Here is a 26,991-nt window from a genome sequence, read left to right as displayed (position 1 = left end):
ATGTCAAGCAAGGAATAGGCAAAAACAACAGCAAAAGATCATTTGCAGAGGGCTTCCTTGGTGGCACAAGGGGTAAAGACACAGCACTATGAAGCAATCCGCAGCACTATGAAGCAATCCGCAGCCACTTAAAGCACAAGTTCAATCCCCAGCCAGGGAGGTGACCCACATGGCACAGCAGACCTCTTCTATATGGCCCGATGCTCCCCTCAGCAGTGTATTTCAGTCTGCATGTTCTGTTCCCCACCCTGTCTCTGGTGAATCCTCTCATCTCTGGCCCATACCCCAGCTCTTGTATGCATAAATAACTAAATCATTTAAAAAAAAAGATAATTTTAAACCTTTATGAATATGTGACTGAAGGAACAGCCCTACAAGAAACCCCCCAATTACCACAGAAGTTGAAAGGGTTCACAGGAATCCACCAGCAGCATGTAGACAACCCAACACAAAGGGGAAATTGGAGCTTTTGGAGGTTAAATGTCACACCCATCAGGAGATGCTGCAGAGAATAGAATCCTGATTCCTGATTCCCACAGCATCCTTCACTGCAGTCTCTCCCGGGCTGACTCCAGAATATCTCAACTTTTAATCTACCCGTTGTTGGTACCAGAAAACACAGATGTGCACAAAGCACATTTTAAATTGTGAGCATTTGGATTTGATTTTGTTTTGACTCTCCAACATGGGTTCTTAGATCAGTAGTTCTCATTTCGAATCCATAATAAAAAGAGCTTCATCTTCTCTGGGTGAGCCAATTTTGAAATTTGGCTGATTCTTTCTACCAACAACGCAGCTGTGACAAACTTAGAATTTCAAATCCACGTGGCCACACACTAGGTGATGACTGTACAAATTGAATCAACTTTTCTGAAATACAATTTCTTATTTTATAGAATGGGAATGGTAACACTGGCCTAGCGATATTGTTATTTAACAAAAATATGATCTTTCCCCTTATTAGTTCAATGGTCTCGCAGGAGTTTCCTGACTTCCACCCTAGCCAATCTTTCACCTATTATTGACAGAACAGCTAGAAGGATCTGCTAAAACCTAAGTCCAGGCACTCTTCTGTCTACTGTCTCCTTCCCTAAAGACTTCATTCTTTTCAGAGTGCAATTCAAAATTATTCATTGGCTTACCTCCTCATTGGCTCTCTGACCTCACCTGCCACCACTTTCATCCTAGATCTTTTTGCTCCAGAAACTCTGGACCCATCCCTGCTACTGAAATATACAATCCCTGTTACTGAAATATACCCACCTCAGGGCCTTTGCACTGCCCTTTCCTCTGCTTGGAGATTTTTGCTTTGAGTATCCATATGAATCACTTTCTCCCCTCACCTCTTTTTAGGTCTCTAAAGTTTCTTCCCAGAGAGGTTTTCCTTGGCTTCCCCAGATGAAATTACAACCTTCTCTTCTAATACTTCACCCTTGCATCTTCATTTTCCTCTTTAGCGTCAACTAATATAGCCCTTATTTACTTATTTGTTTGTTTTATTTGTCTTTCCACAAGAATATAAGCTCATCGTTAGCATTTTGTTCACTCATATATGAGACTTAGGGATGGGGGGTAAAATTCAACCTCTCTAAACTAAAGACAATCTATCTCCAGGACAGTTCTACAATAATGTCCGGCACATAGTAGGAGCTTAACAAATGGTTGTCAAACTGATGACTGACTCTAAAAGAGATACAAAATGATGGTCATTGAAGCATGGAAAAGGGGGGGGAGGAAAAAAGAAGATGGGGAGAAATAGGAAAGTGTCATGAAAAAGAGGTTCAGATTGCAGTCATAAATAATCTAAGAAAGGAAATTAATGTATCATAGTTGAAAAACCCAGGAAAGAAATGAAACATCAGAAGGGAAAGCTACACTTCACCTTCACTGTTCATTCAGCATTCACAAGTGTAAGGACAGTTTTATGTTGACCTGGCACAGCACCATCTCTACAACAGTAGGAAGCAGCCTCACTTCTGTGAGCGACCAGATCAGCCAGCACTATCTCCCCAAGAGTAGGAAGCAGCCTCACTTCTGTGAGGGACCAGATCAACCTGCTCCCTCAAGGTAAGCACAGAGAACGAGAGCACTAACACACATACAGTGACTTTAGGATGCTATTAAGGATTAGATCCATCTATTCTTCACCATTTATTTTCTTAGGAACCTGATTTGAATATATATGTAATGTCAAGAAATAAGATCACTCACACATAACCCGAATATGATACTCCTCAATGCACACATACTCAAAAAGGACAAATACATCCCCTTACTATTAGTGGGGAGAATGAGGGGCATCCCAGGACCCCAAAACCTGTCTGCTCTAAATAGGTTTTGCCATCCACCACATAGATATAAAACATACTCTTAGCAGGTAAAACCTTCAATAGAAAAGAACTTGAATACAATTAGCATGCAGTAAAGAGGCAATTGGTGTGCAATAGAGAAAAGAGAATTAATATACTTAAAAGAGCATCTCCATGAAATTCTCAAAGTTACCCATCCCCTTGTGGGTAAATGCCCAGCCAAATAGGGTTGACCCAAAGCGGGGCCACTGAGGCCTGAAAGCTTGCTACAAATCTGAGACACCTTCTAGTGGAGATCCATAGGAAAGATTCCTCCAGGCAAATCTGGAAGGAAAACAGCAAAATCAAAATACAAGTCAAGATAAAGGTTGCCATTGTCAGCATCCCCACAGGTCTCTCACCATGTCTCTTCCAAGTGTCTCCTTCCATGTGCCCCAAGTCCCCGGTAGAAGTCCAAGGCCAAAAAGCTAGCATGGCTACGTCACATGTCTCTCTGCTCTAAGTGGCTCCTCCAAGCCTTCTCTCCTTCCTTTTTCTCCCCCCAAGTCCTTTTCCCAGTCTTTTTTAGCTTCTCCTCACTGCTCAGCTACACCCTTCCTTGGGTGGGGCAGGAAACCTGAAACAATCTCTTTCTATGGATATCACACTGTTAAATTATTACAGGATTTTTAACAGCTTCTTGGCCTTCCTGCATTGCAAGCAGAGGGAAATTCTGCACCTTCCTTATTCAGATTCCAATCAGTGGCAGCCCCTGGAGCAAGAGTGAGTTTTGAGCAGGCAAAAAAGGTAGTTTGGTTTCCAAGTCTGGGAGGCTCTCAAGGACCCCAGAAGGGCCCCTTTCCTTCTGGTTCGGCCTCCACTAGGATTTTCACTTTTCCTTCCTGGCCTTTTCCTCTCTGGCATCCCAGCCTTGCAAGAGTTGTTTGGAGTGTTAGGTAAGTTTTGCTCTGAGATGCTTTTAAAGGTCTGTGCTGAGGAAAACAACATTCAGTTTGCAGCCTTCTTGGGAATTTTATTTAGCTATTACCTCTTCATCCCAAGGATTTAAAGCCAGATGCAAACTTCAGCTCACGAATTAAAACAACTCTTCAGAGCTAAAAGCTAACTGTATTTGCATAACAATTTAGCAAATCCAAACTGGAGGGCAAGGTCAGGTGAAATAAATTGCCAAGGTCATGATTCTCAGAAGTGGTATTGAAATTCAGAATTGCTGATCCCGGTACTTGCTCTGCCCCTTGGATATCTCCTACTCTTTCTAAATGATACTGTGACCAAAATAAATAAATAAATAAATAAATAAATAAATAAATAAATAAATAAATAAATAAATAAATAAATAAAATCTACTGTATGTGTGGAAATCACAGGCCTGCCCTTAACCCTCTCCTTTCCTTCTAATTCCAGATTATTCAGATCCTGGAAGAAAAGGTCAAATCAAACCTACTGACCTCGCTATATTAGCATACAAATGACAGAATTTAGTAGAAACAGCGATCCGAAGGACTATTGGTTTGAATTGGGAGCTGCTGTTGACGACTTGAAACTCTTTTAAAGACTTGGTATCTATTTTCTTGACCAAATAATTGCTTGGAAATCAGGTTTAATCCTGCGAACCTTAAAGCATCGGGATCCTTAAATACCCGAGAGAAGGAATCTGGGGGAAGGAAGTGTGCCAATGATTCTTGCTTTAATACCCTTAGCTAGAAAATCCTTTAAAGCGACACCACGAAGAGAAGCTGGTTAAAGTCCCAGCCACTTTGAACCTGTCCCGCTGAACCTCTGGATTTTAATTCCTCGGGCGCAGCTCCAAGTCACAATTCTCCGTAGCTGGAAGTCTTTGCCCTCTTAGGACGCAGGGAATTTCGCCAACTACGACTTGCAGCCTGCGAGGGGAGAGGACTTTCCAGGGGCGCGGGAAGTGCCACCCGGGAATCTACCCATCAGTGGGCGTTTAGCGCAGCCAAGCGACAGGCTGGCGCCAGGGCTCAGCAACAGGGAGGCGCCGGCTGAGGCGGAGAGAACTTTGCGCTCCGAGCCGAACCACCACCCTTTGCTGGCCAGTCGCGTCGCTTCTTAGAGGAAGCAAGCGGCGGCGGCGACTGGGCGGAAAGAGGACGGAAAGAAAGGAAGAGAGGAAGTAGCCAGGGAAGAAGCAAAATGAAGCCGGCGCTGGGGGAGCCCGCAAGAGCGTGGCCGACGGGGGAGCAGGGCGCATTGAGCTGCTTCTTTCCCGCACCACGGGTGTGATCAGCTTTTCCTGCACGACCCCCAGGAAATAAGTAGGTCTCGCCTGGGCGGAAAAGGAAGAGAAAAGAATCCAAGTGAGCGCGTTGCCTCTTCTCTCACCGTTGCCCCTCGAAACTCAGGCTGTTTCTCAGCCCAGCCTCCCGGCGGGACCGGACGCAGTGCCGGAGCCGCCCTGCAGATGGGGCGGGCAGGGAGCGGGCACCCTAGCCGCGGGTGACAGGTGCTGGCCTGCCCGCCTGCCCGGCTCGGCGCAGGGAGCGGGCGGGCAGAGAATGCCCGGCAGAGGAATCTGGGAGCGGGCTCTGAGATTGCCGAGGGCTTGCTAGGCTCCAACTTGGATGGCGCGGAGACCGCTCCGGCTTCTGGGACCGCTACGCCGCGTCGAGTGAGCTGCGCGCGGGACCTGGGGGCGGAGACCTTAGGCGGCGGCTGCAGCGGGGCAAGCTGGGCGCAGGAGGGGGCGCGCTTTCTCCCTGCGGGTCTCAGTAATGAGGAGACTGAGTTTGTGGTGGCTGCTGAGCAGGGTCTGTCTGCTGCTGCCGCCGCCCTGCGCACTGGTGCTGGCCGGGGTGCCTGGCTCCTCCTCGCACCCGCAGCCCTGCCAGATCCTCAAGCGCATCGGGCACGCGGTGAGGGTGGGCGCGGTGCACTTGCAGCCCTGGACCACGGCCCCCAGCTCGACCAGCCGAGTTCCAGACGGCAACCCGGCAGGGACCCAGCGGGATGAGCCGGAGCCGGGGACTTGGCGGCCCCCGGCGCCTTCTCCCGGCGCACGCTGGCTGGGGAGCACCCTGCATGGCCGGGGGCCCCCCGGCGCCCGGAAGCCCGGGGAGGGCTCAGGAACCGAGACCCTGTGGCCACGGGACGCTCTCCTTTTTGCCGTGGACAACTTGAACCGCGTCGGAGGACTGCTGCCCTACAATCTGTCTTTGGAAGTAGTGATGGCCATCGAGGCGGGCCTGGGCGATCTGCCACTGCTGCCCTTCTCCTCCCCTAGCTCGCCGTGGAGCAGTGACCCTTTCTCCTTTCTGCAGAGCGTGTGTCACACTGTGGTGGTGCAAGGGGTATCGGCGCTGCTCGCCTTTCCTCAGAGTCAAGGCGAGATGATGGAGCTCGACTTGGTCAGCTCGGTCCTGCACATTCCAGTGATCAGCATCGTGCGCTACGAGTTTCCGCGGGAGAGTCAGGTGAGAGGAGTCTGGCGCGTGGAGATGGGCGCTGGGGGTCGTGACCACAGGGACTTGCAGCCGTGATAGTTTTGAGGGTCGGATCACAACTGTAGGTAGTAGAAGGATCTCAGTGGAAGTAAAACAAAACATTTCAAGTGCTAATGGAAATGAAACGAGGGCTAGAGGTTGCAGACAGAAGAAGTGAGGCATATAAGTGAAAAAAAAACTTCATGTTTGACCAGTTGGGAGAAACTTAGTGGATGTTCGGCGGAAGTAAAAGTCGCAAGTTCAGGGTAGTGGAGAGCAATCGAGATTCTGAAGACTCACGTGTGATGGAGATGGAGGATCCTGATTCTTCCAGTGGTTCAGTCCCTGGAGGTACTCTGAAAGCATGTGGCAGAAGGAGCAGCATCTGCCGTCTTTGACTTCTTGAAAAAGGTTGCCAAAGGCGATTGTGTAAGAAATCACATCCCTCTGAATTCCTTTGAGTAAATAGGCTCGCTGCTACTAGCACAGAAGCAATTGGTTAAAGAAGAGTGGTTAATTAGTCTTGGGTATGGAGAGCCTTAGAAATAACTGCTAGCGTCAAAAATGGGTGGGTGGGGAGACTTGTTTGGGATTGTTTCTTTGCCCCTTCTTTTTATGTGAGGTGGACCCAGAGGCTGGCTGTTTGCTGTTGCTGTTTTCACCCTATTTATGTTCCAGTTTATTACTAAAGGGAGAAGAATCTAGTGATTTATTTTACTATGGATTAAAAATATTAAATGTCTTTTCAATGAAAGAAGCTATTTGTGCACTAAGCAGTTGTCAATAATGATGGGATAAATATTAAGGAGAGGGCAGAACTCCTAGTACTAGGAGTATCCTGCGTTTTGTGCATTTTTGATAAAAATAGTAAGCTTCATTAAGCCTTGCATAAAGTATTTATGAAAAAGGTCACTGGCGTTGGACCCATTTTAAAGATGAGAAACTAAAGAAAGTTCTAGAACTTGATCAAAGTTCACCATGTACTAGTAAAAGTGCCCAGACACTGAAGAATTTCTAACTCCTTCTAATTTTCACTCTGTCCTCTGCTGTAAAAAAAAAAAATCCTCTCTTCTATTTTATATATATATATATATATATATATATATAGGGGTAAAAAACTATAATGAATAAGGCATATGCAAGTGAAAACTTAGATAGAATCTATGCACAAAAAACCAAGGGAGCACTAAAGATAACTTCCTCTAGAAAACTGAACCTTACATTCTTTATCTTGGGAAAGGCAGGCACAAGTTCCTTTCAGCCGTTGCCCAAATGATTTCTATTTAATGCTGATCTGTTGAGATTTGATCTACAGAGTGCAGGCTAATTAACTTTTATATAAAATATTTCCCTCACCTGAATCCGAATGACTGGAGGCAGCAGATGGGAAGACACAGAAAACACAGGTGCACGATGCTGCCAGTGGCCAAAGTGTTATAAACATGAAATTGCTTCCATAGGGTGCATCATTATTAATATGTATGCAGAATCATAGCCAACAAAGTGCAAGAGTCAGCATCACTTGCTTCTCATCATTGCGTCTTTATTACCTAATACTTCATAAGTTGCCAATAGTATTCAGTCTCCAGATTCCTTTCCACTTATATGTAGATGGTTGTCAAGAATCTTAAATAGAAAGAATTTTCCCCAAAATTAGTGTTTCTTAGTTGGAAGGGAAATTGTGCATTACACAGAGCAATGCAACAAAGAGACCAAAGAAACCATGAAGCAGCATCTAGACTTCAAAGCTTTAAGAGGACTGCTGGGGATGGGGGCCAAGTCCTCAAGGACAACCCTTGCAAGCTGACAATAAAATAAATACTCTGCCAAGAATGTTAACTTCTGTAATTCAATTCAGAAATGCATTTGAATCACTTGTTTACTTTCCTTTCATGACACACATCTTGAAAGGGAGCAATGATTTTATTAACTCAGATCTAGTTGTCCAACTGAGGACATTTTCTTTCATGTCTCTTTATATATTAAATTCAAGCATTTCTAACTTACCTTACTTTTAGTGTATCACTTAAATGTCATCTTCTAATATTCTATATTAAGTTAAAAGCCAAGTCATTGTAATATATAATTTTAGGATATGACCACAGTCTGCTTTCATCAAAAATAACTGATATTTCCCTTTATTTGAAAAGAGAACCATTCTCTAATATACTCATGGGATTTTTTTTTTTATGTTTTTACTTCCTAAATATAAAAGCATGTCAAAGTCATTTTATACATTAAAGAAAATTGATTTAATTTAGCCATTGTCCTCACTGGTATCTACTGCCCTGTGATCTAATTTGTTGATTGTGCCAATGTCTAAATAAAGGATTCAAGAAGAAAGTGAACTTGTCCACATAGTCAAGTGAAATCAAAGTGTGTCTCTTATTCAGACAAATCAAAATTACTTTTAGAGCAGGAGCAACATAATGTTTTCTCTCACTTTCTTGGGTCACTAACTTCTTTCATATGAAGGCTTTAATTAATTCATAACAGTTTTGATAGCATCTTGCCATAATTCCTGAATGATCAACCCCCTGAAATGATCAAACCCCCTGAGAAAGGCACAATAATTTTATTTCAGTACCCTCTTTATTCAAACATAAATACATGCGAGCATCAATTTGGAAAGAACCAACTTCTTTCGAACAGGAAAATCCATTAAAAGGAAGATACTTAACTTACCCACTTTTGGAAATCATGTGTATTTTCTCTGTATAATAAACAGTATAACTTTGTACTTAAGATAGAGTCAAATCACATTTCCATCAAAAGTAAAATCAGACTTTATTACCACATTCAAACCTTCGCTTGAAGTTACCTCATTTTATTAAAATGGTCACTTCTTAGTTCTAAATTCTTTTCCTATGACCTTTGAATGAAGATGATGTCTATGGGCCCTGTTACATTTATTTTTTAAGTTACGTTAAGTTCCTGCAGTTATTATTCTTCCCCTGTCCTGTACTACTTTATCTCCCAGTGGTTTTGTATAGTTTCCCGTCAACTCCTTAAATTTACCTGCTGAAGTAGTGACAGATGCACATTTCTTTCTAAACTGTTTATTTCATGATTCCATATTGGTTCCAGGAAACAGAGTTGATGGAATAATCTTCTGACTTAGATCCAAACCCAGGCTATTAAAAAGTGACTGCACTTGTTGAATGTGCCAACCACAATTTGCCTATCGTGTGAGCCATATATGCTAACTAACTAATATATATTTGTTCCCATGGAAATATAAGTGTTTTAGAAGGTCCACATTCTTTGATAAGATAGGGCTAAGTGCTGTAGCTCATTAATCGGAATTTGGCTAGCACAACTTTTGTGTGGGTCAGGGAACAAACAATGACACCATATATAACTTAATTGAGGTGACTCATCAGGAGATAAGTTAAGAGCATTTATTTTTTAAACATCTGCTTTCACCTGAGTTGGTTTTCCTTGACTTGATCTATGCAAAGCACCGTCTGTCTTCTGTGGGAAATGTTTTCTTCCACAATTCATGATGAATGGCTGATAGTAGCACCTAATTGTGGTTGACTTGAAGATAAATGATTTCAAGTTAAATGTCAAGCGATGCAAAACTTTCCTTAGCAGTGATAGTTCACAGGTTTCTCTGGAAGAACAGAGATCTGGGACTAATTTGGAGATTCGTGGTTTGGATTTGGGAAATTTTAACAATGTTAACAAATAGGTAGAGCAGAAGAGACTAGCAGACATTATTCATTGGGCAATTAGTGTTTGTCACCCACACTTCTTTGCGCCTGCCACAGTATAACCATAGAGAATATTTGATCTTTGATCTTCTTCAACTATTATATCTTCGAGTTAACTTATAATTGAATTGGCTGAACTAAGTATCTGAGTTATCTGAAAACCAATTTCAAAGTATAATTCCTTAATGTTTTGTCTTCTCATGTTGCAGAAGGCACCATGGATTTTGTGTCATTGGATTTTCTTTCGTGAAAACCTTCAGTCAGTTTCCAGCCATGTTGGTTAAAAGAGCATGCTATAATGCAAAGTATTTTAAATAGTAGTCAAAGACTCTCAGTCCACTTCTCTCTCTTACTGATTATTTAATCTTGGCCAAGTGCCTCTATCTCAGAGCATCTATGTTTATCAGACCAAAGAAGGTAGCTTACCAATCTGACAGCTGTTTTGTGAATCAAATAAGAAAGTAAAGTTCTTTGAAAAAACTTGTAGTGTTAGCAAAATAACTAGTAAAGAGATATCAGTGATGATCTGGTAAGAATCATGCAATCCTAATTCTCCATTAATAGTTATTAACCCAACTGGGATTGATTCAATACAACATTTCTTCATCTTTACCTTGCCTTCTACTTCCTTATTTCCCTTCTCTTAAAAAAAAGCAACTGGGTTTAGCCCAAAAGAAAACAAAAACAACTAGTTCCCAAGTAGGTTACTTACCTGGGAGTAGAAGACATGCCATAGGTACTGTTTCTGTATCAAAGGCAACTTTTAACCTGTGGCATATCTAACACTGTTTATAGTAGAGTCTTTGGTGTCACCATAGAAAGTTCAGTAAGAAAGTTTTTCAGAAATGTTGGCCTCTCATGTTGATCATAAGTTTCTCCTATAATCAAACTTAGAGTAAATCACTTCTGAGACTATGGCCACACAGTCTTATCCCACCACCCCCACTCCATTCACTATACCACGAAGCATAATGTTTAGCTCATTGACATTATAGTCACAGCAAGTCTTTCCTGATGAAGAAAGCAGCATGCTGGTTTATAGTTGCAGGAGCTCCTTATCTCATCATGCACAGCTAACAAGCATTTAGAAAAACCAGCTACTTGGAGTACCTTTACCCTAGAAGACAGTGGGCTTTATAGCAAGGTACTTCAGTCGCACCACTAAATGTAGAGATGAGAATCTCATTGTCTTCTGCCCACTCTACCTATAATACAGCTCATAACACAGAAGAGTGGAGGAGCTCTCAGCACCAGAAATGTGAGGCTAGACTTATAAAACTAGGCAAAAAGGAAGAAAAAACATCTCAATATCTGCCTCTGCTGAGTAAATGCAAGAAAAACAAATAAATAGAAATCTTCAAGCCACACATTTCTCTTTCTCAGATCTTTCCTCTTAGGGATGGTGGGAGAAAAAAATCCAAGGGGGAAAAGTGAGCCAGGAGTAAACCAGTTGTGTGATCTCTCCCTCCTGCTCCTAGGCTAATACCTCAATATGTAAGATTCCCCCTCTGAATATGTAAGATTCAGGCACTTTCAGGGGAGATTGTTTGATCTGTAGTAAGAGAGCAGGTGATCATATTGCCCTGGATTGGTATTTTAGCAGCTGGCATAAACCTTGCCACTGAAAGGCCAGGGGTGGCCAGGGATTAGCCTTCTGAAAGGCCAGGGGTGGCCAGGGATTAGCCTTCCTGGGTTCAAGTGATAAAGAATTAAGTGGGTGGACTTCTTTTTATTTAGACTGAATCATGATTCATTGGTATTCATTTGAGACATAAGTTTGGGGGGAAATTCAATCATATATTTTTGAAACATTTATGATTTTTCAAGGCTTCTAGCAGATGAGCTCATATAACCCTAATTGACCTGTGAGGTAGGTAACAATGTGTAGACAACATGTAGAGTTTTAGAAAGATGTATGTATTGTAGGAACTGAAAAGTCACTAAGAAGAAAACAGACTAGTAGCTGTTCTGAATTTAATGTGCTAGTCTATACTCCAAGGATAGATTGGATTCACCACTGTTTTTGAATTACAGAAAATAAAAGGATGAAAGAGAGCTGTCTACTTCTATGTTTGATTGTTAAAGCCTATTTCATACTAAAAGCCCAATAACAGGAATTTAATTAATTAAATGAATTATATCTCTTTACATTTACAATGGAATAGTATACATCCATTTAAAATGAAAATGATTGCTGACACAGAAAGAAAAAAATTATAAAATGTATATAAATGATCTATAAAATATAAAGTCTAGAATTTTATTTATAAAATTGTTAAGAGTAATTATAGTTAGATAGTTGAACTACACATTTTCCCCTATCCATTCTTCTATTTTTCTAAAAATAAATGTGTTACCTAGATAATTAAAAGTAGTAAGTGAAGAAAAATATTACCTTCACATTTTCTTTACCAGTTCTTTTAATAATTCAAAATGAAAATAAAGATTTCAGGAAAAAATAAATTGGAGAGTATGTTCAAATTGATCAAGGCCCTTTCACATCTATTCTTAATTTCATCTTCACAATTACTTCGTGAGGAAAGTGGGGCAAATAGTATTATCTTTATTTTGCAAATGAGACAATAATAACTGTGAAGGGAAAGATAGATGTTAAGAGAATAAGTTTTTGAGAAGCACAGACCTATGTTTGAATCTTAACACTACAACTTTCTAAACATCTTACCTTGAGAAACAGCTCTAATGACTCCATACCTCAATTTCTTGATCCGTATGATTATACCATAAAGTTATGGTGAGAATGACATCATGAACACAAAGTTCTAAGCGCGGGACCTGAACCTGCTTTCTTATTATGAAAATGATGGTACAAAGTGTTGACATGGCAAGATTAATAAAAAATAATAGGATTAGAACTCAAATACTTTAGCCTGCTATCCAGAGTACTGCTATGTGCATATTTAATATGTGTATTATATTCAGGCTTAGGAAGTGACCTCCTGTTTTGGAACCCCACTTAGAGTTCCAGTTCACTGAAGTGCACTCAGGTTAGGTGTGTAAAGTTGGTTAGTGGTGATGTGAACTTTGTGGTCCAGTTTCAACTAGTTGCTCCATTGTGTGGGTTCAGAATGACTGGATCTTTGGAGCAGTTCTGACAGAGAACAATGTTCTATTTCTGTTAGTATCAGTGAGAAATTCACAAGTCTTACCTTATCTACTACCAGGATCCAAACATAAGGAACAGTAGAATGTAAATGACATTCACACTTGATTCTCCAATACATTATGTGCAGTTCCCATATGCCTGGCTCATTAGGAAAAGATTGGATTGGAACATCTGGGTTGGGATTCAGGTTTAGGTAGCATTTCCCAGTTCTCATTCTTGGTATTTACCACCTTCCATCTGGGCAAATGAAAGAAGGAAGTGGCAAAAAATTGTGGGGGTGGGCCTACCGAGTTGGCACATTTAGGCTGGAGAATGCGCCCCAAAACTCCCCCTGTCTAGATCCCCAGAACCAGTTATTACTTTACCTTCTATGGTAAAGGGGACTTTGCAGCTGTGAGTCCATTAAGCAGCATGAGACAGGGAAGTTATCCTGGATTATTCAGGTGGATCCAATGCTCCTTATAAGAATGACGCAGAAATTTAGGGGAGAAGGTACTGTGACTATGGGATGATGGAAGCAGAGACTGGGGTGATGTTCTTTGTAGATGGAAGACTACAAGCTAAAAAAAAAGAAGAAAAAATGATTTCTTTCCTTAGAGGCTCTGGAAGGACCTACTAACACCTTGACTTCAGTCCAGTGAAATTGATTTCAGATTTTTGACTTCCAGTTACAAATAATGAGAATATGTTTGTGTTTTAAAACACTGTTGATTGCAATTTATTATGGTGGCAATAAGGAACTAATTATTATAACACTTGTATAGACTTATACATGGAGGAGATAAAAAGAGAAGTTGACCTGACCCAGCCTGAAGAGGCAGATTTTGGTTCAGCTTAACACATTTTGCAGCTGAACAACTGAAAAAATTCAAGAGAGATAAAGCTTGGGTCTTTTAAGATGCAGTGACCCCCCCCCAACTTGTTACCATCACCCAAATGATATTTTAGGGTTCTTGGAAGGAAGGGGGTTGTTAGAAAGGATAGGATCTAACTTGGTATGGATGGAAGGTTCAGAAATGGCCCCCTTTTTCCTATAGGTTTTTTAGTTACTAATGTAACTGACTTATGGCTCAAAGCTTAAGGGACAACAGCACTGTGATATACTAAGGCTTGTAGGAAAAAGATACCCATAAGGCAAACTCCATGTTTTATTGAATGCTGACTATATCAGAATTGTTTGATGCACACAACTCTGAGGGATATTAAAAATGCATATTGCTTTTCTGAATATAAAAATGATGCATATGCAGTACTACCCCATGGGTGTCCACAGATGACCTTGAGTAACATTTTGATGTATTTTGTTTTCTCCAGGCTAATGCTTTAAAATTTTCAGGAACAGTTGGGTAGAATTAAAGAAAACTATTGTCACTCCAACTGGGCATTGGCATAAAAGAAGAGACAAAAAGAAAAATTTTAATTTCCTGAAACCTCCAAGTTAACTTAATTTCTGAAATCTGGGCATTTGGAATTGATGGCATTTCAATATTACAAGATGGGATTTTGTATTTGTCTACTTTTATATTTTCATCCTCTGCCAGTGGTTGAGTCTGGATAGTTCCAAATAATAACTTGATCTGAATCCTTCAGTAGTATTCTTGGGAATGACTTAGGAGTTGCCACTTCCCTTCAGTTAGAGTGACCATTAGCTGAACTCTCTCACTGTTCTCCTGCACACAATCTTTGGTGGTTTGTGTGGAAGGTCTCAACTCATATCCAGTCAATAATTTGCAGATTAAAGATTTAAAATGTTTATTTCCATAAATAAAAAATGTTTAGCATGCTTTTATCTGACAGAATCACAATCTGGCTGAGTTGTGAAATTCTCTGTATTCATTTCCAATCGGAGATACTTAAACAGGGATTCCATTAAACAGGGAATTTACTTTTATCTATTGTGAATTTAACAGGTACATATAGAGAGCAGTTATTGTGTTGATGCTATAGGAGGAATTAATTTGAGTTACATCAAACATTGTGTTACACATGGAAGGAAATGTTGAGTGTACACCTGAAAATGAATGACAAATCCATACTTGAATTCATCCCATGTGCCTTCACCTGGTTGCAGGCACGCAGAGCCATCTAGTGGTGTCTAAAATATAACTTTCAGCTACAGCATCCTAGGAAACCATCCACAAGACTACAAGCAACTTTTAGTCCATTTCCTGGGTGGTGGTTTTGGGTTTTTTTTTTTTGTTTGTTTGTTTTTTGTTTTTGGCTGTGGGAAATGTATGTTTGTCTTAGAAGACTTAGCAATCTCTGCAGTTCTGCCACCAACCTATAATTGCAGTTATAAACCCATAAAGAAAGATATCAAAGTCTATGTCTAGAAGGGTTGAAAAGAAAATGTGAATGACTTCCTATGTAGATTACTAATGTAATGTATTATTAGAAATTACTAATGTAATATATTATTAGAAATTAGTAGTAAATAGTAGCTGTATTTACTATCCTTTTAGCTCATAATGCAACGTGAAAAGATACAGCCATTTTATCGTGGGTAGTTCTGAAAGTTAATAAAATATCATAGAATAAAATAAAAAATCACCCTTAAATCCACAGCCCAGAGATCTAGGCATATATATATGTTATAAAATTTGTGTCATCCTATAATTTTTTAACTTACCCATATATTAGAAATATCTTCCCATATCATTAACATTTCCCATTGTTTTTAATAGCTGGATAATTTGCCTTTGAATGGATTGTTTCATCATTTGTTTAACCCCATTGTCTGAATCCAGGTTGTTCCCATTAAAGTAATAAGAAAAATTAACACTGCTCCTAATGGGACTTTACCAAACTTAATATTCTTATAGATTATCCTCCTTAATATTCTTATAGATTTTGGTTCTGTAGAACACCTTCTTCTTGTATTTTAGGACACCATTGTGGTTTTCTTTTTATGCTCTTTCATTTTCTTTTGCTGATTGTGTTTCTTGCCTTTGACTCCTGGAGTAAGAAAGAACCAAAAACAGAAAGAACCCCAAAAATTAATTTAAATGATGTAAAGTTCCAACGTCAGTTTCTCAGCACTCAAGCCCCATTTCAGGGGCTCAGTGGCCACGTGTGGGAAGTGACTACTGTATTTGACAGCTCAGATATATATTTTCCTTCTTCATAGAAAGTTCTGTTGGTCAGTTCTATTGCTGTCAGAGGGCATGCAGTTGTAAGGAGTAGAAACTCACTCCATGAAGCTCAAAAACAAGGAATTTGTGCTAAAAAATTACAGGTAAAGAACAGGAGGCATATGTGCATGGGCACAGTTGGTGTGATAAGCTCCACCACTGCAAACTATGGGCAACTACTCTTTTTCCTTTCCCCTAAAATCAAGTAGCTCATCTCTTAACTCTCACTTCCCATCTGTTTCAACCTTCTTTCTGTACATCAGTGTCTTCTTTTGTACTACCTTAGCTTTTATGTGAATGTGGTTTTGATTTACCATGACAAGATGTAGTATGACCTCTTTATGACTTTACAACTCTAACCAAGTCATCTATGCGCTTTACATCTCTTAGTTCAGTCTCCAGACATCTCATTGAATCAACTCATATACATTGTCTCACTCTCCACTCCAAGGTTTCTGTCCTCACTTCATCCAATCAGCAAAGGCTGGATTTTTGAGTTAAGTGCTTAATGTAATCTTTAAATACAGCAGTAAATAGCAAAGTTCTTTGTTCTTAAAGAACTTACATTCTATGAGGGGAGACAATAAGACATGCAAAAAATACGTAATGTGGTTTTTTTAAGAAGAGGCAAATGTATTTTCTCACTAGAGAAAGTTAAAAGCAGGGTAATGACTTAGAGAATGACTGGTCAATGATGCCTGTCAGAAGAGGTGACATTTGAGCAGAGAATGAAGTAAGGAATGAACTGTGCAAATTTCAGAGGGAACAACATTTACAAAGAACGAAATCAAAAGTATGAAATCCCTGAGGTGGGAATGAATATTTGTTGAGCATTGCATTGCAATGAATATTTGTTGAATAAATTAATAAATGGACTCCCCTTAGTCCTCTCCATAACACTGTTTGTTAGTGGGCACAATTTCAGAGACTGAGGTGTAAATAGCGAAGCAATAACCAGACTTAGTACATTTTACTATAGGCATTTCCCAGGGTTTCGACTCCTGAATATGTCTCTTTGCATGTGGCAAAAATGGCATCCCCTCTAACTTAGAACAAGATTTCTCAACGCATCTTCAGCTTCTCCCTATCTTCATTAGATTGTGTTGTCTCCCTCGTGTTTCTCGTATCTCCATCTTTCCTTCTTTTTTTCACAATGGATTAACTTTCCCCACCAATACTATTGAATGGCCACTGCAGCTCTAGTTTTTTTCCTCCCAACCATTTTGCACTCTGCTGCTCTGTAACTCTTCTTAAAGTATTCATCCTTTCATTTATTCATTCAGCAAACATATCACCTTAGCATCATGTTGTTTTACTCTGGCAGTATTATGGTTCTTGTTCTTTGCTCCAATACTCCTGAAGGATAAAACATACATATTAAAAAATAGCAGTGCTTCAATATAAGAAGAATTTGAAAATTTAAGCATGATACACCATGCTTAAGAGACAATATCAAATTCTCCAGGTTTTGTGAGTAAAATTAAAGAAGCATCCATTCTCCATCCTCCCTATTCTTCCATGTTGCCCTGAAGCTAGAGAAACAGCGGTCAATAATCATTAGCAAACTTACAGAACCTGATTTTGAAGACCTTCCACAAATGTGCAAATAACTTCGTGGTTTGTAACATTCTGCTAAGATACAGCTGCCCAGAAAGCCTAAGAACTCTAAGAATTGAAATGTGTGTGTGTGTGTGATTTTTAAATTGATAATAGTAAATCTTTGTTTTAATCTCTGTCATATATCTATACAGAAATACAGTATAGAGCTAAGTAATCATGATTTGCTGATGAACTAAGCTCCTACTCAGAATTGATTTTTCCATTGAAACAATGTGATCTGTGACTGTTAAGACCTCAGGCCAGGCCACAAAAGCCTATTTGGCCCATAATATAGCAGAAATATGGCATTAATAGTTCTATAGACACCAAGTGGTATCTGTATCATGTATTTTCAGTTTGAGACCAAGCAGACAGATATGGATTGAGAGGGAGAAACAGAAGCTCTGGTTTCAAGTTCTAGCTCCAGAATATTCTGTATATTCTTGCAAAACCTCCTTGAGTTTCAGTTTTCTCCATGTTAAATTATAGTCATTCATTAAACAAATATTTATTGAGTACCTACTGTGCTATTTTAAATTATTGATACAGGTTTTGGTGAGTTGATATACATAAAAATACTTCATAAACTCAAATAAAAAAGATGAGGAGTTGGGTCTCCCCAGTGGTGCAGCAGTTGAGCACTGGGTTGCAAAGCTGCCTGCAGCCTCTGCAGCGCTGGTTCCATCCCCAGCCACTGGCAAGGGTCCCACATGGTGCGCAGACCTCTCCTGCCGCACCCGCTGCTCCCCACAGTGTATTTCATCAGTCCGCCTGTTCTGTTCCCCGCTCTAGCTCTGGTGAATTCTCTCACCCTCCCACGCTTCTGACTGTACCCAGTGCTTGTATAAATAAATAAATCTTTATAAAAAAAAAAAGATGAGGAGCATTTTTTTAAAAGATTTATTTATTTTTATACAAGAGCTGGGGTACAGGCCAGAGGCGCAGGAGGGTGAGAGGATTCACCAGAGACAGAGTGGGGAGCAAAACAGGCAGACAGACGAAAATACACTGCTGAGGGGAGCAGCGGGTATGGCAGGAGAGGTCTGCCGTGCCATGTGGGAATCTCCCTGGCCGGCTGGGAATCAAACCGGTGCTGCAAAGACAGCAGACAGATTCACAGCTCTGTGCTCAACCCACTGTGCCATAGGGGAGGCCCGATGAGGAGCGTTTTTATTGAAACATTGTTTTCTTTAGGAAAAAATTCCTAGATCTTGTTAAGGACAGACAGCTCATATCTTCTGTGCTAACCTGACCTTCGCCTTCCTTGTTCCATTCGGCACTGAGCTGGGTATTGTACTATAACCCCTAAATGGCCAACCACAGCCAGAAAAGCAGGAGAGGAGAGCAGTGTTTCAACACTTCCCAAATAGGGACAAAAAATAGTGTTTATCCTGCATCCCCTACAGTCAGGTGTCCATCTCAGACCTGGGGAGAGCAAGGGATTTTGAGGAGCTAACAGCATAGAAGCACTACAGCTGGGCCACAGGTTAGAATGAGTGACACTGGAAATCAAATTTAAAGATAAGATTTCCTGCTTATATTAATGAGAATGTATTTGTTAAATTTTTTGAGAATGCATCTTTTTCTAAATAAAATCTACAGTAAGCTGGGCTACTAGAAAAATAACCAAGTCTTATTCTACCTTCACTCCAAATTTGCCTTTAATACTTGTCAGGCAGCAGCCACTTAAGAGGTCACATCTCCATCAGGATTCAGCCCCAGCCTGGGCCAAGAGAACATGTAGAATCCCCTTGGCACAAAGTAACACTGGGAAAGACCAGGAGAACCCAACAGACTTGACCATGGCCACCCCATCTCTGCCCAGTTCACGACCTCTTAACTGACTTCTCTGCCTCCATGATTGTGCTCTACTGAATTTCCCAAGCTGCTGTCAGAAACAGGACTAGTTTACTAAATGGACTGCTGGACCCCCTTCCACTAGGCCCTAAAAGGGATAGCTTTGTTTCCCAAACTTGAGGCATTTGATGCACAACCTTCATCATTTTTATTGTATCGCTGCATCATCCCCTGCTCCGCATTTTAAAAGTTAATTTACTCTTTCACTTAAATTTATTTTCAAAAATCTTCCCAGCATGACCTTAATGAAAAAACCAGCACCCTTGCCATAAATAGAAATTAATTATTAAAATAAGTACACAGTGAAAACAAAGCAGTTCTAGCTTGCCTGGGCCCTTTTTAAAAGGAAAGTTTCCAGGTCTTAAGAAAGTGTTGAAGACATGCTGACACCAAATTGAGGCTTTCTCCTTGAATTAACAGAAGGATTAAACACTAATTGAAAAGGGATTAATTTTCTCACTATGTGATTCAGTGTTATTTAATGTCAAGTCCCCGAACAACCTAAAATCCTCTCATGAACCACCTACCCTCTGCTAAACCCTAATCTATAGGCTGAATGCTAAGCAGCTTACAGTGGCGTTCAAGACCTTTCATTGTCACAACCCCTTCTCGATACTCACCCTTTGCACTCTGCTCAGCTGGGCCTAAATGCACACTGAGGTCCCCAGCCCTGCCAGGGGAAGCTCGCTGCTGGGAATGCTCTTTCCCCTTGTGTACGCCTGAAACTCCTCATGTACCTTCAGATCTTTGCTCAAACATTACTGGGTGGGCATATTCGCTGCCCACCCCTTTTCTGTCACAGTTAATCACTTTCCTGCCTGTGCAAACTTCCTGCTTTTTTGTACATTCTTTTTTTCTAGATCTATCATACAGTGGTATAATTATTTGTTAGCATGTGTCTCTCTCCTCCACTAGGTTAAGCCCCAAGCTTCTAGCCCAGTGTGTGGCTCATAATAGGTACTCAGTGCCTATCGATTAAACTGAATTAATGGTCCATTTCCCTCTTTTCCGGTATAACAGAACTAAGTAACTGCTGTGGAAAACCTTCCATCTGTCAAGGTGGGGTGATGTGAGTTTAAGAGATTGCACCACCTATGAAAGAGAGTCCTCATTCACTGGTGGATAAAGTTCATGACCACCCAGAATTTATTATAAGATGACAAAGCTGTGAGAATGAGGCCTTGAAGAAATTGATTTTGTAAGAAGTAGGAAACTGGTTTCTGCTACCCTATTAAACTTTCCATATGTCCTTCATTGTCCTCAAATCAGTTTTCAATTTCTTGCAGATCACAAGTGACAGAAAAGTGACATTGTTCTCATGTCTTTGAGCCACTGGTTTTCCAAACTCTCACCTCCACCCAGAGTCAACTTCACTGTATTGTGTAGCCCGAGATTCTTGACATATAAAATTAAGGAAGTCAGAGCTGCTGAAAAGTAAAGTTAACCAGAAATGGTCTTAGAAAAAAAAAGAGAAAAAATCTGAAATTATATTTCATCCTGCTATCTCTCATCAAACAAAGTATCAGGAAGTCAGACAGGCGTTCAGATCTGGGGAGAGGCATTCGTATAATTTCTGGGGGAGAGGCGTTCAGATAATTTCCATCATACTCACTGCCTTTCTGTCATTAAATATATAACAGGTCTTCAAATGATGTCATTTCATTAGAAGGTTGATGAGAAAAACAAAATCCCAGCCGAAGAGGAATGAAACATTACTCAAGGATCTGCTTTTGTTATATACTGTTTGGCTTAAAACTATAGTTTCCAAAAACCTGTGAAGAATTTAAAATGAGGACGCCCTGTATGTATCAATAATTCCCAGGCCTTCAGTCCCCCGGAGTCATGGCTGCCTTTATGTTAGCAACATCCAGGTAACTTTTCAAAATATAGATTCCCATATTTATCAAATCACAGTCCCTGGGGTTGGAGCATAGAAACTCACCTGACAACTTCACAGTGTTTCTTTTTCTTTTTTTTTTTAAAGATTTATTTATTTATATAAGCACTGGGCACAGTCAGAAGTCCGGGAGGGTGAGAGAATTCACCAGAGCCAGAGCAGGGAACAGAACAGGCAGACTGACGAAATACACTGCTGAGGGGAGCAGCGGGCGGCAGGAGAGGTCTGCACATATGCGGGACCCTCGCCCGGTGGCCAGGGAACGAACCGGCGCTGCAGAGGCTGCAGGCAGCTTCACAAGCCAGCGCTCAACCGCTGCACCACCAGGGAAGCCCCTTCACAGTGTTTCTTACTATCATAATTAGGGGCCAAGTTACCCTCAGAGCCTCTCCCAGAGTGATTTTCAAACTGTGACTGGGAAGCCCCTGCACAGTTCACATTAGGTACTCTTTCACGTGTAGATTCTCAGCCTCACTAAGTCCCACTAAATCATATGCTATGGTCTGGTATCTGCATTAAAAACAAAACCCAAAACCTCCCCCAGGTGATTCATCTGTGCACAGTCAAGTTTGAGAATCAGTGACCTGGGGGAGAGGTGTCAAACTCAGATGCCTCACAGGGGCCGGGAAGGTAATGGAAATGTGAAAAGGAGCCCCAAATAATACAACAGGGAGTAGTAAAAATTGGAGGTAACTGAAAAGTGCCTGACCTTTCCAAAGGAGGCAGCCAGCCACCACTCAACTGCAACCAGCTGTTACACATGGGGATGTTGCCAGATATTCTGAATTTGCAAAACAAGCCAGACTCTAACTTGTTTTTTTTAAAGTATAATTGGCAGATAAAATTGAAAGTATTGAAAGCATTCAGTGTGATGATTTGATATACAAATCCATTGTGATTTAATTCTCCTTTTTTAGAAAAGAATCTGCAGGCCCACTTAAGAGTCTGACACTTCTGAACTAGGAATATCGATACATTTGTCATAGACAAGTATTTGCCAGGTCTCAAGGACTGGCAAAGCTAGAAGGTGACATACACCTGTAACCACAACAAGCACAGCAGCTTTAAGGTGCAGCTAGGAAGAACCAGGATAATTACATACTGCAAAGGGCAGGCAGCTCCCTCATCTAAAAACAAGAGAGCAGGTGTGTTTGTTTTTAGGCAGAGGAGGGGAGTGAGGCACTAAAAGGATAAAGTAATCCATTCCAGATGTACCCCAAAATAAATCTTAGAAATCTATCTCATAAAATAGAGATAATGAGATGATAGGTACTCATAATGTTTGAGTTATTGGTTAAGTAGAACAGTTTATATCAAGTGGATGAGCGACGTTGTCACTCAGTAGGTTCTGGTAGTGATGACAGAGCAAGTCAACTCACTCAGTAAGAAATGTCATTTCAAAACAAAATTGTCTGTGCATCTCATCATGGGATTTCTTTCCTTTATTCTGGGTTCAGTGATTCTAAATTTTATGTAAAAGAAGTTGCTAATAAATAGTCTGGTGAATTCTTGTGGATAATTCTGGAAAGCTAATAAAGCTCTAGTGCTGGGTGGTCTTCACTTTGTTGTACTAGTATTCCTTGGCATTTTTATTTAAAAAGTAATTTTTATCTGAGAGCAATGTAATGGTAATATTTCAAAATTTATTTAGAATTCAAAAGATTAATAATTGCATTATTTCAACATACACTCCTTTCCAATTCTTGTCCTCTTGCATACATTTTTATCTCCATGAGTGTTTTCTGTTTTACTTGCCATCACAATCCTAGGGCCTATTAAAGTGCTTTGCATAGTAGTCCTTCACATATTTGTTTAAGAAATGAATGAATAAAGAATTTATAAATGTATCATCAGTTTTGTATTCTGCTTTGCTGACTTCTGCTATCTCATTCATTTTATAAGTATCCAAGACTCCAGACAAATCACACTTCTCTAAAATCAAACAAAAGGTCAAGAAAAAGTCAAAACTGGAAGGCTGACCATCGAACTGAGGCAAACAGCAAAAGAGGGGGCAGGAGTGGGGGCAAGACAGGAAAGGATGAACACAAGGGAATATGGTGATGGTTCACAGGTGATACAGTGGCAGAACTATGGGGACTAAAACAATGTAAGGGGAAAAATTTAATTAGTTAATTAATAAAAAGAAAAAAGAAAACAAGCCCTTTGAGTGAAAAAAATCATATTTCTCTATTTTGTTCATATTTTTTTATTTGTAAAACCAGAAAGACAGAAAATTTAGAAAAAATGCCTTATTCCACTATCCAAAAACACTTTATTTGTTGAGATAGTTCTCCTAGTATTTGTTATATAAATATTTTTCTTTAAACATGGAACATTTCAGATTCTTTCATTTAATGTGGCATTGTTCGTGTTTTCCTTTGTTATGGAAAATCCAATGTCACTATTATTTTATTAACTGCTTATTATCTCAAGTTATTGAATATTCCTAGAATGTTGACATTTAAGTTTTCACAATTTTTCTCATAAAATGTTCTATGATAAAGATCTTTGTTCATAGACTCTTTGTTCACTTTACAAAGTATTTTCTTTTCCTTTTTTTCCACACAGAAATGCAGGCAGTCTTTATTATCTTTATTATCTAAGTTGACAAGGTCTCCGGAATTGTCATTCATTTATCTGTGCTTTTTACAGATTATTTTCTTAGCATACATTTCGTGAAGGGGAAAATAAATGTTAGTTAATAACAATATCTCCATGGATCTTTTTCATATGGCTTATATGAGTGGTATATTTTCTAGATCTTTATATATCCGAGATCATCTGTGTTATTTTTCTTACAAATAAAAGATAGATTGACAGGGCATCAAGTTCTTTCCCAAATTTGGTTAGATGTCATTTTATTGTCTGAGCATTTAATGTAGCAGACATGAGAAGTCCATGATACTTATATTTATCTCTTTGAAAGTCACATTTTTCTTTATGTCCTTAAATGCTTTTTATTAAAGCATTTTGCCAGATATATCTAAGTATAGTCATTTTTATTCATTTCACCAAGAATAGGTAATTCATTAAGTTGAGGTAGTTTATTAACCACAAAATTTTTCCTTAGCTATATCTTTGATTAGTGCTTCTGTTCCTGTGGTAATGGCTCCTTTTGTAGGTACAGCATATGTTTTAGGTTGGAAACAAATAGTCTATATCCAAAGCAGGACAATTTTGAAAGTTAAAAAGGGAGCCATAAAAAATTATAAAGAATAATAGGCACTGTCTTAGTACAAGCTGAGATACATATTAGCCCTCCCTGTCTTTATTATTTACAGTTCATCCTTTTTTCCATATCCTGAAAGATTTTCTTAATTTTGTCTTACTTATCACCATTTTTTTATGCTTCCAAGAATATTTACAATAAGCTATCGGATTTTTAGTTTTCCTGCTTCTTTCCACATGACACTATTTCCTTTTCATTCCATCCAAGTGTTCATTTCACATGTTATCCTCTTGAGAATTATGTTTCACGAAGGTCATGTTATGCTTATTGCTTAAATCGAAGGGTTTTGTGGGGCTTTCTTAACTAATTTTCTTTTGACTTCTAAAATAAATCATTTTCAGAATATGTTTTCCTTTTCCTTTGGCTGTTTTATTGCATTTGTGTAGAGTATAGGTTGGTTGTTTTTTGTTGTTGGGGGATGAGTTCTGATTCTAGAGCAATAAGAAATCCATACCTTCTGTTTGAAAACAAACAGGCTGATTAGATAGTAACTGCCTTACTTTGAATTCACTTATATCTTGACTAAATCTTCTTGTAGTAAATACAGCTGGACACTAAGTTGTGCACATTATCTCAATCTTTAGCAATCCTCAAACATGTGCGATGACTGTTGAACTGAACTGGAATCTTCTTCTTTGCTGAGTTTCTGTCTGATCGTATGAACCATAAGCTCTTTTTTTTTTTTTAAGATTTATTTATTTATTTATTTATTATACATACATACATACATACATACATACATACATACATACATACATACAAGCGCTGGGTACAGTCAGAAGCGCGGGAGGGTGAGAGAATTCACCAGAGCCAGAGCAGGGAGCAGAGCAGGCAGAAGGACCAAAGTACACTGCTGAGGGGAGCAGCGGGCAGCAGGAGAGGTCTGCGCGCCATGCGGGACCCTCCTCTGGTGGCCGGGGAGCAGCCTGGGATCCTACCGGTGCTGCAGAGGCTGCAGGCAGTTTTGCAACCCAGCGCTCAACAGCTGCACCGCCAGGGAGGCCCAGAACCATAAGCTCTTAATCAGTTCCTCAACACAGGCAGTCTTTCCAAATCTCACACCTAGAATCTATCCTAGACCTCCTTGCTCAAAATCTTAGGAGAAGTAGGTTTGCATATCTAAAACAATTCCCTGGTGTTTCCTTTTCCCTTTGTTTTTATTTAAAATTTTCCCACCTCTGTTCCTTATAATCTTCTGACACCTTCTCCCTTCCTCATCTTCTTAGCCCCAGAAACTTCATTTATTCTATCTGCCAGTTTTTTCTGAGTATTTTACTTTGTCACATCAATTTGTGGTGCTTGTTTTACTACATATAACTCCCTCCATCTCCTTCAGGTTTGCAGTAAATGGCAACATTTTGTCTTTCCTTATATCTAAATAGTATTCTATTGTATGGATATGCCACATCTTGATCCAGTCTTCTATCAGTGGGCACTTAGGTTTTTCCAGGTTATAGCTATTGTAAATAATGCTGAAATAAACATTGTAGAGCATAAAATTTTTTTAGTTGATTGTTGCATATTCCTTGGATGAATGTCCAAGAGGCATTGCTGCATCATATGGTATTTCCGTTTTCAGTTTTAAATGCACATTGCTGGGCCTCCCAGGTGGCACAGCAGTTGAGCGCTGGGCTGTAAAGCTGCCCGCAGCCTCTGCAGCACCGGTTCGATCCCTGGCCTCCGGCGAGGGTCCCACATAGGGCGCAGACCTCTCCTGCCGCGCCCGCTGCTCCCCTTAGCAGTGTACTTCATCAGTCTGCCTGTTCTGTTCCACGCTCTGGCTCTGGTGAATTCTCTCACCCTCCTGCACTTTTGACTACACCCAGTGCTTGTTTAAATAAGTAAAAAAATCCTTAAAAATAAATAAATAAATAAATGCAGATTGCTTTCCAAAGTGGTACACAGTTTATAGCCCCACCAACAGTGTAAGAAGGTTTCTCTTTCTCTGAATCCACTCCACCACTTGTGGTTGGGGGACTTTTTAATATGTGCCATTCTCAAAAATGGGTGGTGCTATCTCATTGTTTTGATCTGCATCTCCCATATTGAAAGTGATGATAAGCATTTTTCAATGTAACTGTTGACCTTATGGATCTCCTCTTTGGTGAACTGTCTGTTCAGATCTGGTGCCCATTTCTTTATTGAGTTATTTGTTTTTTTTTTTCTTTAAAGTGAATAACTTTTTTGTATATCTTGGCTGTTTACCCATTATCAATTTATATTCTCTTTCTCCATGTAAAAGCTTTTTGATTTGAGCTACTCCCAATTTTCCATTTTTGCATTTATTTCCTTTGCCATAGGTGTTGAGTCTCCAAATATATCTTTATCATTGCTTATATGAAATGTACCACCAATGTTTTCTTCGGTATATTTTTTGTTGCAGTTCTCATTTCCAAGTTTCTCATCCACTTTGAATTTCTTATAATGTGTGGAGTTGAGAGTGATCCAACTTCATTCTTTAATGTGTGGCTGTCCAGTTTCATATATACATACATACAAATGTATTTCTGGACTTTTTGATTCTGTTCCATTGATCATTGTGTCTATTTTCATTTTAATATCAGATTGTTTTTGTTCTGTCACTTTATTGTATAGTTTATAGCAACATGATGCCTCCATTTCTCTCCTTTTTTCTCAAGAGTGTTTTGCTATTCAAGGCCTTTTATAGTTCTGTATACATTTTAAT

At 39.9% G+C, this 26,991-nt stretch overlaps 1 protein-coding gene across 1 annotated transcript in view; it reads left to right on the top strand.

Annotated features, from left to right (window-relative positions):
* Window positions 1-5,044: 5,044 nt before the first annotated feature.
* The window catches only part of GRIN3A (glutamate ionotropic receptor NMDA type subunit 3A), a gene marked incomplete at both ends in the record, with an annotated part of 150,100 nt that continues 128,153 nt past the window's right edge, over window positions 5,045-26,991 (top strand). The window contains one exon of the mRNA XM_084236392.1: window positions 5,045-5,743. Coding sequence (XP_084092518.1) covers window positions 5,045-5,743 — 699 coding nt within the window. The remainder of the gene's footprint in view (window positions 5,744-26,991) is intronic.

This window comes from Talpa europaea (genome assembly GCF_964194135.1).
Source record: "Talpa europaea genome assembly, chromosome: 7".
NCBI lineage: Eukaryota > Metazoa > Chordata > Mammalia > Eulipotyphla > Talpidae > Talpa > Talpa europaea.
This window is presented reverse-complemented; position numbering and strand designations above follow the sequence as displayed.